The sequence below is a fragment of the Dothidotthia symphoricarpi genome, assembly GCF_010015815.1.
Source record: "Dothidotthia symphoricarpi CBS 119687 unplaced genomic scaffold P153scaffold_26, whole genome shotgun sequence".
NCBI classification, from domain to species: Eukaryota; Fungi; Ascomycota; class Dothideomycetes; order Pleosporales; family Dothidotthiaceae; genus Dothidotthia; species Dothidotthia symphoricarpi.
Genome location: NW_022985033.1, coordinates 32936 through 46026, shown reverse-complemented (window position 1 = coordinate 46026; position 13091 = coordinate 32936). Strand labels below are relative to the sequence as shown.

General features: G+C 51.0%; 5 protein-coding genes across 5 annotated transcripts; all 5 read left to right on the top strand.

Moving 5' to 3' along the window:
• Positions 1-3877: 3877 nt before the first annotated feature.
• P153DRAFT_412430 (uncharacterized protein) lies at positions 3878-5388 on the top strand (the record flags this gene model as incomplete). Its single annotated transcript, XM_033672104.1, has 2 exons — positions 3878-4119; positions 4314-5388. 2 exons carry the CDS (start codon positions 3878-3880, stop codon positions 5065-5067), a joined length of 996 nt encoding a protein of 331 aa, XP_033518129.1. The 3' UTR covers positions 5068-5388.
• An 80-nt stretch (positions 5389-5468) lies between these two features.
• On the top strand, positions 5469-6109 carry P153DRAFT_391151 (uncharacterized protein; the record flags this gene model as incomplete). Its single annotated transcript, XM_033671013.1, has 2 exons — positions 5469-5685; positions 5964-6109. The coding sequence occupies 2 exons, from the start codon at positions 5469-5471 to the stop codon at positions 6107-6109; spliced, it is 363 nt and encodes a 120-aa protein (XP_033518128.1).
• A 198-nt stretch (positions 6110-6307) lies between these two features.
• Positions 6308-7607, top strand: P153DRAFT_145237 (uncharacterized protein). Its single transcript, XM_033662135.1, has one exon. It carries the CDS (start codon positions 6531-6533, stop codon positions 7194-7196), a length of 666 nt encoding a protein of 221 aa, XP_033518127.1. The 5' UTR covers positions 6308-6530; the 3' UTR covers positions 7197-7607.
• A 1391-nt stretch (positions 7608-8998) lies between these two features.
• P153DRAFT_412426 (uncharacterized protein) lies at positions 8999-10211 on the top strand (the record flags this gene model as incomplete). Its single annotated transcript, XM_033672103.1, has 1 exon — positions 8999-10211. One exon carries the CDS (start codon positions 8999-9001, stop codon positions 10208-10210), a length of 1212 nt encoding a protein of 403 aa, XP_033518126.1.
• A 1363-nt stretch (positions 10212-11574) lies between these two features.
• P153DRAFT_145030 (uncharacterized protein) lies at positions 11575-12726 on the top strand. The gene is made up of 4 exons (XM_033662133.1): positions 11575-11760; positions 11813-11899; positions 11952-12443; positions 12497-12726. The coding sequence occupies exons 1-4, from the start codon at positions 11674-11676 to the stop codon at positions 12605-12607; spliced, it is 777 nt and encodes a 258-aa protein (XP_033518125.1). The 5' UTR covers positions 11575-11673; the 3' UTR covers positions 12608-12726.
• The last annotated feature ends 365 nt before the right edge of the window (positions 12727-13091 follow it).

Sequence of the window (13091 nt, the reverse complement as noted above, 5' to 3'; positions counted from 1 at the left end):
GAGATAATGCACGCCGCTACACGAGCCAGCCCTTCGACGTCTCGTCCGCCGCGGACCTGCACCAAGCCAAGCAGCCGCCCACGTCCTGTGCGAGGTTTGTCGCTACGGTCTTGAACATCTACATCAAGAAGCGGTAGCGGCTGAAGAACACGGGGGAGCGAGAGACGCTCGAAGAGCTTTACAGAAGAGAACCACATGACATCTCCAGCTACCACAGACGTGGGTGTGCCGTCATCAAGGGTAAACCCCAGGAAACACCGACTTCCTACGCAGCGCCAGACCTGACGGTCGCTCTTGCCTTATCAATCAAAGCTTCGATCCTCTTAATAAACGCCGCCGTCCAGTCCTCGATCTGCGCCATGGTCTGGAAGTCGATGACATTGAGTTCATCCTCGCTGCTTCCTCTTGTATTGAACTCTTCTGGTTTTGTTCGTTTTGGAGGAGCTGCAAGTCTGGACTCCAGAGCCCTCCGGCATCAGTCTTTGTCTCCGTGGAGTATGCGCGGAACAGTTCCCCTGTTCCTGTAGGACATCAACATGTGTCCCTGCTAGTATCAAATCGACTTCATTTCAAACGTGGTCTCATCGCGGGACCGTACCCAGATCGGCTCGGCTACACCTTGACATGTTCGAGAAAGGGCTTTACAAGAGGTTGCATGTAGCTTGTTTATGTATTTTTTCATACCAAGCGCGGCGAGATTGAGAAATGACTGCATCTATCGACGCTGAAGATGTGTCTGGCTGGGCTCGCCTTCACTGCGCATCGTCTCTTGCGAAGGAGAAGCTGGGATCGCGCCTCCGACAATCAGCTAAACGGTGATCGGCTCTCCCAAATTGACCACCACACTCGCCGTTACCATGGCTAGACTTGAGACAGCCTTGGCGACAAGATCGAGGTCCTGACTCGTTTTCCTCCCTTGTGTCACGGATCCTAGTTGCGTCGCGCACATTCAAGTCCACTTAGGACATTCCCGTACCGCCTCTACGCTACGAAATTCTGTCATTTCTTCCGCCTCGTCAATGGAATTGGGGGGGGGGGGGAAGCAAGAAGGCGAGGTTTGCGGCATGTGCTTCGACTTTGAAGTATTATAGGCCGACACGGCCAGGTCAAACTTTTCAAACATCGCTCTCGCGGAGCAAACCATACAGAATGCTCAGTCAGCGGATTTTGGTGTGTGAGTTACGATGAGTTGCTGTTTTGAGGAGGTAGAGTGTTGGTCGGCCTCATGGACGCTTTTGTCGCCATCTTTTGTTCACATGTCCCTTGGACGCGGAACTACACCCGCTCGCCTTTTGATATAGCCAGGCGTGGCATCCAACCAAACCGCCAAACCACTTTGAACCGAGGAGCACAACATGCAATCAACCTTGCCTTACGAGGGTATTCAATAATGCGTTTCACTGGAACCTCACACATCTACTGTGATGTTTGGAAAGCTCTCATCACAGCGCAGGATGGATATGACCACCGGACAGGCCAACATCAGGAGATATTCGCTACTTTCTCTGGTAACATCCGTAGTCACCTAGTTCCTCCTTCGTCATCATCCGCTGTATACTGTCAGCTCGCCTCGCTTGCAACACAGTACCCCATCTTCCTGCGCCTGATACGCAGACGTTGTTTCCTTGGCGAATGGAGTCCGGCTGCCAGTGCAAGAGCCGGAGATGTTGCGCTGATCACATTGATCCCGCTTTTCGCTGGGTCTTACGTAAGCTCTCTGGTTGACATCCTAGGGGTCTCTTTGACAACGTATTCGAGAATCCGCCAGTCCACCAGGATCATGGCATTTGCTCTTCGGTCGTTTCACATCCTGATGGTAATGCTTTTCTCGCGCAGCTGCTCTTTGGACACAAGGGTCATGCCCGCCACGTGCATTGGATTTGGCAGATGCAGAGTATACGCATAGTTAGGAGGCGTAGAAGACGGGCGCTTTGAAAAGCGCGCTGTGTTGTACAGACCCCGTGGAGATCTGACCATGACATCCGAAGAGGAAAGGGAAGGGATACACATCAACACAAGCCAGAATAGGGGACAGCAACATGGAAGGATGCTGGACATTGGTATGGATCCCAGCATGTGTTAAAGGTGCGTTGTTGACCTCTCACAGCCTCTTGAGCGGACGATGTGCGGGACCGGTCGCGCAGATCGGTGGGTGTTTGCCATCACGATACTGTCAGCTTGTATCACTCGGAATATCAACCAGCTGAGCAAGGACGGTAGTGCAGAATAACGGGTATAACATGGCAGTCACTGAGATACGACAAAGACGTACGACCAGGACGAAGAGGGATGCATTGATAGGCGTCAGAGGTGCGGAGAGCGTCGACCGCAGTGAGGTCACTCAACAGACGATCTATGCCTGATATTAGTAGGCGCACATCTTGACCGAGGTTGATCAGAACTCGGCACTCAAAGGTGAATGCCTGTTTAGCCGTATTAATTGTGTTGTTGCGCACATCGCCCACGTCAAGCCCGACGTGGTACCTCGACACTTTCTCCGCCCTACAATGCACATGTCAAACGACGATACATCCATCATACGACACAAGGACGTGACGCGACGAAAAGTCATCACGCGACAATACATCCATCACATGACGATACATTCATCGCACGACAACAGACTTGCTCTGGGCGCGGATCGAATGAAAACTCGGAAACCGACATCCCATATTCCACCTCCTGCCCATACAGCCGACGCTACACAACCACCCCGAGTCTCCTGGTTCACGCTCAGTCCTCGCAAACCTCGTAGGTCTTGGCAGAGTCCACAAGATCAGATGGATTGACCTGTCCGGTATCGTCTTTGCCGTTACTCTAGAGACAAGTCGTTTGAACTTTCGAGGAACGATCACGTCCAGACGTCCGTCCACTCAAGACCAACGCAACCTGGGAAGCACACTAGATCCGAGGCCCGGACTGCGTTGGCCCCAGGGGTTGTCCAGTCTGCGACGCCATGCTTTACCTCCAGAATGTCGCTATACACGCCCTTTCTAGTACCAAAGAAGTGCACGGTGTGGGTTCTGCCACGCCGCTGCAACTCCCTACTTGCTTCACTGATGTATAAGCGAATGTCCTCGACTTGGAATCTTTACAGTCCCTACACATCTCTACTCCAAGGCCTACGATTGCGTCACGACCTATCCTACCCATGTTTCTATAACTGAGGTATGCTCCAGTCCGATACAAAGGTGCAATATGTCGAATTCACGATCTTTTACCTACCACACGAAGCTAGCTTGATCGCTACCCAACACCTCACTTCCTTGAGGCAATCAATCATCCGATTTCTATGTCCCTTGTGATACGTGTTACGTACGTTTACACTATACTGCGATGGCCCCTTTCAGAGCATGAAACAAGCTGAGCAACTCAATCGACGCGCCCGACGACACTAAGATTACCTTTCGATCGGCAAAAGATCACATTAGGATTTCACCCGAGCGGCAGACGGATACGATTAGACCGCGCCACACGCGCCACCCCCCAAGCCTAGTATATGAGCCGGATGCCCAGCGTGTTGTCGAAAGACGCTCTATTGCCGACATTAAGACGTTACAAACATGTGGTTGATCACGTGGCTCTTCCTGAAGCAGAGTAAGTGGGCAAACTGTAAATCAGCCGTCCCGCTTTGAGTGCGGCCCCTTCACAAGGCAAATAAACGCAACAGATCTACCTCATCCGAGATTCCGCAATCAGCATGGCCAGTTCTATCGAACAGAGCACAAGAAGAGTGATAAGTAATAATCGAATGTTTGATTGTACAAGTATTAAACGCACAATGTAGAAGTATATGCCCCAGGCAAATGAAATAGCTGATGCATTACATCATGTTCGACAATTTCAACTATGCCAGGATTATATGGCGCCGACCAAGATGTCTCTCCTACGATACGCCTCTTGCAGCCAGACGACCCACCAAACCAGCGACCCTCCATCTGTCGCTCCCGGCGCCGCAACAGTCCGTCCTTGGCCTATTCCCCTCTTACCTCCAGTTCACGAGGAGGAGTCGACAGAAACGACGATTCAGAACGATGACGAGAATACCTACCGCCTAGACCTCCATGATTCCCGTATCAAGTACCGCGCCGAGACAGACGCCACACGGCTGCGACTCACGTACGAAAAAGAACAATCTGTGTAACTTGCAAGTTACAATGAGGATCGCGAATACACAATCCTGAGAGACCAAGACCCCATTGGAGACGACTCAAACCCATCAACTGCGCTCCTCATTGAAGACACCACTGACTTCCAGAATGATGTCGATTCCCAAGCTGATCACTGTTTGCATATTGTAATGAGCATACTAGTCACCACTTGGAATGCGCTCGCGCCGATGAACGCGCTTTTGAACACAACGACCATGTTGACCACGTTGACGACCACGTTGACGACCACGTTGACGACCACGTTCACAAGCATGTTCACAACTACGTTCGCGACCACGTTCACGACCACGAGCTCGCTGGGAACTGCGCTCAAGGTGACGATGTCTATGCTGAAACTCGACGGCAAGACCTCTATTCGACAGAGCCCCGCATGCTTGCTTTGGAAGCTGAACTCGAAGATGTCACCGACGATCGCAGGGACTTACGCGTCGAGAACGAGCAGTTCCGACTTCGCGTTAGCAAACTCGAAGAAGCTACAGGCATGGTCTCTGAAGCAAAGGCGGTCGTCCATGCTTTGCAAAAGAACTCTCACCATGAGCGGGAAGACGCAGACAAGTTCTACAAGCTCTATGAAGTCGAACGCAAAAAGGCTGAGCAATACTTCGTCAATCGCGCCAACTCTGATGTAGACTACGATCATATGGATGAAAATCTCCAGAGGGTGCGTAAGGAACTGGCTACCAGCAACGCTCGCGCAACAATGGCAGAGACACAACGTAGTGAAAAGGACATAGCTTTGGTCGATCTGGTCCAGGAAAAGAGCGAAGCAACGTGTCGTCTGCAGCGGCGTGACCCAATCGATCTGCTTTACGCTGTCCTGTCCAGGACCTACACAAACCCCACCGCTCCCATCCGGCCTGGCCTCTGCAAGGCTGCGCAACAAGCCCAAGTTTGAATCTTGGCACCTTCCGAGCAACTCATCACACCGCAAGCTACTACCTCCGCAACCGCGACCGCTACAACAGTCCCAATCTCCACACGTGTGGGACGGATTACCACGCCACCGCAACTCTCGTCATGCCCGACGACGCGAGATACAGTCACCCATCTCGCCTGAGTCTCAACCTCTCAGCCACACCGTGTATGATGCGCAACCACAACACTGGCTTTTCGCAGAAGTGGCTCGGTAACAAGCTCTGACACGGCGAGGAACCTAGAGCGAAGTACGACAAGCGGAGGCGACAGGCCGCTCACAAGTGCGAGACCTACACAGATAGCTGAGCCGCTATTGCCTGTCTAGAAGACAAGATTTAGGTCCATGCATAGGAACTCATTGAACATGTCTCTGACTGCGCAATGCACTACAGCGACCCGTTGATCGCGCTGGACCCATACTACCATAGCAACATACATGAGAAGATCGTCGACGCTGAACCTCAAATCTTAGATGCCTCGCTCGAGCAGGAGGCCGACGAGCCCCTCATGGAATGGGAGGCCCGGTTCATGCACGTCCATCCTGTCCTCAACAAGTCATCACTCATGGAATATCGCCTGGCTATGAGAATTGTGTCAAGTCATTTGCTGGCGAAACATTGATCAATTTCCTTGACTGAACCCGCGCGCACGACATTGGCCACCGCGAAATTGATTTGCATCGTAAGGCACCTCGCATAGCGGCGCTGTTAAACCCCTTCGACTGCTCGCTAGCGTCATGCAACCGCCAGCCACATAGCAACTCCTCTGATAACCGTTGCACTGAGCGAAAACAATATCCGGCCGAACAATGGAGCAGCAGACTATTCTTGCCGATGAAAAGGCAATTTCAAGTCTGACAGAGTACCGCTCCTCAAGCTCGCAACTGCCCACGCAAGGAGCCAACCCGGTTCGACCAGATCCGCGGCCTAAAGCCGAACGCTCTAGACGCTGGGTATGACGCTCACAACTCAGACGCCTATCCGAGTAACGGTACATTCGAACTCGACGGCGACAAGGGTTAAAGAGAGATCGACGACTACAGCTGCGTCTAAGAGCCACACCATCATCAGCTCTTGAGTGAAACCGCACTCAGGAGCATGGATGGCGTCATTTCTGTATCTCCGCGCGCCGCGTCGCATCACACGACCACCACACTCGTCAAGAGGTCGCCCATAGCCTAGTCACTATGGATCCGCCGCCGCCATCTTCGAATCGTCACACCTACACACAGCCAAACGTCTCAAATTCACAGGACACATTCGCATTGCCCCAGACAAGTAAAGACCGATCAAATCTCTAGTAGGCACTGGATCAAGCGCGTGTTCCATCAACCACAGCTCCGTGAAGGATCATTGCCTACAAACGACTAAGACTCAATACCCTGTCGTCCTCGCCCTCGCCGGTGGAGTCGCCGCCGCGCAATTGACCGAGGCCGTAGGTGTCATGCTCGGCACAAACTGGCTCAATTTCCACGAACCAACTACCTCCTCTGGCTCCATCCGATCACTCGCCCTTCGATCTGTTCATTGCTCCCTCAACTGCCTGGATCAAGGCATACCCGACACTATTAATGACAATGGCAATATCTCGAACAGCGCGCGACGACAAACAAATGCTGCCGGCGACATTTGCACGGTCAGTGCAGCCGCCGCATGTCTAGCCGATGCACACCACCTAGACCAGATCACCAGGACAGAACCATACCACCAGGACCAGACCGAGCGCCCGCCACAACTGTTCGACAAAGATGTAAGCCACGCTGCATACCTTGCTGCCATTACACGAGATTATTTCATCAAGTACATAGCGAGAATGGAACGTGCACCCATGAGCGACGCTGATGTCAAAGCCCTGAAACCAGCTTTCGTTTGCAAAGAGCTCAAAGACTGCTTTCATCCAAAGTTGGCTGACCAGCTACTTCTCCATCAACCAGGCGTCGATTATGCCATACCCGGAGTCGACAATACTCCGCGTCCTCGCATGTACGGACCCACGCGCACCGAAACAGGAGCCGATAAAGCCTACACAGTTGAAATCACAGGCAATGGCTTCGTCCGACCAAGCATTACGCATCTGCGTCTATTGCCGCCTAAGCCGCAGCCTACATGATCCATGCCACCATGCTAGGAAAGACTGAGTTCGACACTCCAAGCGCTACATCTGAGCTCACATGCTAGTTAGGCAACCGCGTTGATACGTTCAGCAGGTTTCACGGCGGATCAGAATGGAGTTAGATTGCTATGTCATTTTCAAAGGGACATATTGGTCGTTCCGCAGCTCACGGAATGGTGATCCGGATTACTGAAAGTGTCTCGTACACAGGAGATAGATGAGTGACCGGCACTTGATCACAGTTGGGATATAGCAAACAGGCGTCAAGAGATTGACTTATCCTCGCAGTTCAAGTGGTTGAACGTAACTCACCGTTGCGCAAGTAAGGTTTCCAGGCTCAGTATGTCCAGCACGTATCAGACGTGTGGTAATACCCGGCAAAGGTAGGGTAATGTTATGTCCGAGGCATGTCGATCAAGACTACTTGAGCATTAAAGACACTGATGGCTCAACAATACCGGCAGCCGGATAATCAAATCTATACATGACTCCAAGTACCTGCGCCAGCGTACAGTATATCCATGCTTCCATTTTTCAAATGCGTTGCGCAAGCTTATCTTCTTGTCGTGGCTTCCGGGGAAGGTTTATCGTTGTTGTCGTCGTCGTTGTCAGTCGTGGGTGTAATACCTGATCCCATGATGAGCCCGTCCAACTAAGCCTAAGCCGCATTCTCTGGCGCAACAAACAAAGCTCCTTCGCCAGCTGCATGTTGCGACTCGCCTTCCAGAACGCGGTGCTGCAATGATTTCAACGAGAGGTTCTGCACCATAATGGCTTAGTGAGACTTGCAGTAGAGGCACACTTCCCATCAACGGTTGATGAATCGGTGGCTTGATAGGTTGTTACGTAACTGTCAGCTAGAAAAGATCTATTATGTAAGGCTGCTAGCTCAGGTTGTTGTTCCCCTCCGCATACTCAGCTCAACTGACTAGGTACTGCAGCAGGCCGAAGCGACATACGGGGAAATGTTACCTGCGCGTTTACATGTCCGGAGTGTACTTTTCTGCTGCTTCTCAGGCGTCTTATGGCCAGCGTTGGCTGCAAAGGAACTAGTGGGGCTTCGCTGAGCGTGGTGAAGACGCTTACCAATGCTCAGTCCACCAGCGCGCGTACGGTCGATGGTTGCGGTGTAGAGTAGCTAACGGACACATGGTCACCTTGATAGAATTCAATAGGACCGTTAGCTGCTGCGATGCGATGCCGCATGAGAGCTAGATCATGGTGATGGAGCGCCTTCTCGCCGTGTCGTGCGGAGCACGGTATACGCCCTGTGACTATGCACCTGTCCCCTCTTCTCTCCGGGAGGTGGTTGAACTTCAAGTGGCACGAGGCGGCCGTTAAGCAGACAGCGACTCGTCTGTCTCGACTTTCGATATCAGCTTGGACAACACTTCGTATCGTCGAGCCTGGGCTCGTGGCTCTTTAGGTCTATAGTGAGACGGTGGATGTTGTAACGCGTTCTCTTGCAGACGAGACATCGTAGTTTTTGCTATAATCAGCCAGTGTTGTGAGTCTGATGTACTACTTTGCTATCGTGATAATTATGGCCGTTCACTTTTCCGCTGAAAAGATCCTAGCAGAACCAAGCACTTTTCTTGACAAGGAAAGCTATCTAGAACACAATGTTGATGAAGGTCAGAACTAACTCACTGCCATCTCAAGATTAGATGTAAAGTAACTTGGCTGCATTGTGCACACATTATACCTGAATTGTAGATATTACACGTTAACCCTAATCAGAACATTGTTTAAAAGCCAATTCACAACGTTGCAGTAGAATTTTTCACAATGTAATAGCTATGCCTGACTACAAATACAAAGTTCCCTTCAAAACTAATAATTGGATACAGCAAGATCAACGACAACTTACTTCTCAACACAGTCTTCCACTTTCGCAATTAGATCACCCAGCGAAACTGAGCTTAAGCCAAAACAAACCCATACCAAAACGTCTCCTACCCCACACGACACGTACATCACTCTCTACTGCCGGACCTAAGAATAGCTTTTGGGACTGGTCTACAAAGGTGTATTGGGACTATCCGCGATACAGGAAGATGAATAATATAGAGTTCGTCAAAATGAATGCTGGTTTCGTGGTTTGTGAACGCAGCGAAAGGCCGCTATGGGCGAAGCCTAAGGCCAATGCCACGGAGAAAGGGAAGATGGAAATAGACGACGAGTCCTTCATCAACACGGATACTGATAGCAATCTCTCTTACCAACCGCCGCTATGCGCGAAGTGTAAAGTCAATGCCACGGAAGAAAGCAAGATGGAAATAGAGGACGAGTCTTTCTCCTCCACCAACATGAATGCTGGTCCAATTCTCCCTCAAAAATCGTCGCCATGCACGAAGTGTGAAGCCAATGCCACAGAGAAAAGGAAGATGGAAATGTACAACCGGATCCTAAAGAATACTTCTGGCATTCCTTGTCCCGAACCGCCGCCATGCGCGAAGTATGAAGCCACTGCCACGACAGAAAGCAAGATAAAACTAGAGGACGAGTCCTTCTCCTTCATCAACATAAATGCTGGTCCAATTCTCCCTCAAAAACCGCCGCCATGCGCGAAGTGTGAAGCCAATGCCACGGCGGAAGTGAAGTACTCAGAGCTTCAAGATAAGATAGAAGCGGGATTTGAGCGGTTGCACAGCAAAAAAACAGATACTAATAAGGACGCACTAATTCAAGAGTTACATACAGAAAATACGCAATTAAGGCGTGAAAAAAAGACAATGATTGCGGAATTCGAGCGTGAAAAGGAGACAATGATCAGGCGTAGAAAGGAAACAATGTTTGCGGAATTCGAGTATCAAAAGAACACAATGATTACGGATTTCGAGAATGAAAAAGAGGCATGGGCAGATCAATTAGAGGCTCAAATTATGGGGTTGAGGTCAATGAATCGCGAAAAGAACCATTACAAGAGGGAGGCTATGATATTAGATGTAGAGGTCCAGCGGCTTAATGAGTTCATAAACAAGATGCAGAAATCGGGGAGGAAGACTTGAGAGTAAAGCCATAAAGATTGAGTATAGCAGGGAAATCGGCGTGGAAAGAGCTAGTAAGATAGGATTTTGCTTGTATTTGCCGGCGTTATGTATTTTTTTTTCCTAGTTTCTGTATTTCAACGTAGCATATCCTCTGAGCAAGCGTTCATGTGGGCATTATTAGCAGATTAGATTTTAGACAAATGTATTTCACGTGCTTTTTGTATTTTCCAAATCTTTGACTAGTGCAATAACCCCGCTAGACAGCTTATCTTCTCCATATCAGTCTAGACTTAAGTCAACCTCTTTGCATATGCGTGACGTGGGGTGCCTTGCATCCAGGAACGCAGCAATGCGCTCTCCTACTCAAGCTGCCTGCAATGGTAGAAAACCATATAGTTGGGAAAGGTTCATCCACCAACTTCGGCTAGCTGGGCTTGGCTCGGCTGGGGCGGATCACGGCCCGATGTTTTGAAAAGGGAGGGGATGCAAGACTCCCAAAGGGGCTTCTTGCTAGACTTGGCCCCCGAGATGATTTGGAAAAGATAATTATCGCTGCATTATAGAGATGCAGCATCTTGTAGTTTTGGCCGTAAAACGGGTGATCTGTACCGCCCTGTCTATAAAGCGTGGTTCTGCATGGTTTACAAGGAGTGATACACGTTCATTGCGGTGGCCAAGGACAAGGGCGCTCAGTTGCGGCAATCCCTGTCGCTGGAACCCAGTCGTTCTCCTCATCTCATCGTGTATTCAATCCACCCATCTCATTGTCCATCCATTCCATCGACCTCATCCTAGATGCCAGCGTCTCTCCTTGGAAACACGCAGTAATCCCGCTATCGCGATGCGCAAAGACTTTCATGACGCTGGACTGCGAGCTTAGTATAGGCTGCCGGGCAAAAGTGCACGCCCGTGTAACACCCAGCCTCTTGCTTTCTCTCTTCCCTACAGTCCACCCCTTCGTTTGCCCGTGCTGAACCTCAGTCTACATAACACCATGTTCATCACCGACAACATTGTTTTTCTTACAATATCTTTCCTCGTCCTTGCCCAGCAGACTGTTATCCTTTCCCTCAGACACGTTCCCACCCCAGGGCTCCCTAGCGGAGTCACCACAAGCAGAACCTCCTCGTGACGCCAGCACCCATCGAAGAAGGCATCGTTTGGGTAGACAACATCCATTTTCTATACTCAATCTCCAACTCTGTAATGCACCTATCTTGGCTGGAGTGCGAACCTTTCCCTTGAGACGAGCAAGCTAGAGAAGCGTGGTGCACACGATGCATTGCCCATATCGCGCGATAGGACTATGACGGACCATTGCAAACGCGCCTCCACCTACGGCCGACCTCACTTTCACCACGCGTTGACCCCACCCAGGTTTGTTGTCGGCACAAGTGCCAACTTCTCCCCTCCTTCGTTACACACAGCGACAATTGCCAAAAGCTGCTCTACAACGCACGACTTGACATCGACTCACGATAATGCGTCACTTCGATACTGAATTGGCGCCCTCGGTGAGCCACCAACTGCCCCCACTGCACAAACACTGTCTTCCGCCGCCGCCCATAGTAAGCAGATGGCCTCAGACAACGGTAACAATCCACTGCTGACAATGTCCAGACCACCAGCAACATGAAAGCAGTGCGCCCGCTGAGTCGCGGGGACAATCACACCGCAACGCATGCCACCGCTGCAGCTCCGCCTTTGGTACGCCATTGATGCCGACGGCAACCTAAAGCTATACGCTGACACCTTGCAGACCAAGTGCGCCACCTCACCGTCTCAGCAGGCGCGTATGCCTTCCGCCGAAGAACAGGCTCCTTGCTTTGAGTGCGATTTCGATTTGCACCCATTGATGAAGACCTGCGGTTCTGTCTTACCCGACCAGTCTCTCAGCTGCGATGGAAGCGACGTCCGTCCAGCACCAACCACCACGCAACGGCTCCTGGATGCCAGCACGCCCAGCACACCCTGTCGCCCAACGTGGCGATGCTTTTCGTGTGGAGAAAGCTTCGCGGCTAATGCAGCCATCTACGTGTCAGACGAGTGCAAGGCAGTAATTCTTCTCTCCTCCTACTCGTGCGCGAAGCAGAACGCAGCTGACACTACCAGACGTTCTGTGCCCTTTGCGCTGGCACCCAGTCTGCGCTTCTGTGCCCGTATCATTTCCCACTCGGCCAGCAGGCGCTGCACAATCTCGGGCTGGCCCGGCAGATCCTGCCGTGGGTGGACGAGTCGAGCGCGGCCTGTGGTGAGTTCCTGCATCGATATCATCATACCATCATCCATCTGACCGATGTGCAGATCACACTGCCTGTGCTAAGCACCTCACGAGCTTTGAGGTCCTCCATGCCTCACCTTTCGAGACGACTTTCGCAATGGATGAGGACGAAGACCCGGCTGAAGATATCATAGTCGAAGTGCCGAAGCCGAAGGAGATTAGCCGCATGCACAAAGCCCTACGCAAGAGCATGGACAAGAAGACGAAGAAGATCTTGGAGATGATGCGTCGTGCTTGATGTTCGCAACTACTGTTGTCTTGACAAGTGTAGTTGTGACAGCATTTGGCTCGGGTATAGGTATAGGTAGTGAGGAGACTGCGACATGGCCGTCGGAGGAACTACAGATGATACTTGCATGATTAACAAGCTGTTAGTCACCGAGGCTCCAAGAATACCGGTCAATATGATTTGTTTTTATGTCAATTTCAATTCCACAAGTACATAATGCTATACAAGCCGATTCGTTCCCAGAGCTTTGCAAAAGTCTGTTGTGTTCATGTAAGATTATGGCGTTTATTACGCTGCTACCATGACGTTGTTCTTCCTCGACACCTCCGTGAACTCCGATTGCTTGAGCTGTAAGTCAGGTTTAATATGTGAAATTATACTCGGGGCTT

Bases quoted from the DNA above. Each gene is read 5' to 3' on its own strand.
- P153DRAFT_145237 (XM_033662135.1), top strand. From the start codon at position 6,531: ATGCTCGGCACAAACTGGCTCAATTTCCACGAACCAACTACCTCCTCT.
- P153DRAFT_145030 (XM_033662133.1), top strand. From the start codon at position 11,674: ATGCGTCACTTCGATACTGAATTGGCGCCCTCGGTGAGCCACCAACTG. The intron at 11,761-11,812 runs GTAAGCAGATGG...GACAATGTCCAG, and splicing joins GTCTTCCGCCGCCGCCCATA to ACCACCAGCAACATGAAAGC. The intron at 12,444-12,496 runs GTGAGTTCCTGC...ACCGATGTGCAG, and splicing joins CGAGTCGAGCGCGGCCTGTG to ATCACACTGCCTGTGCTAAG.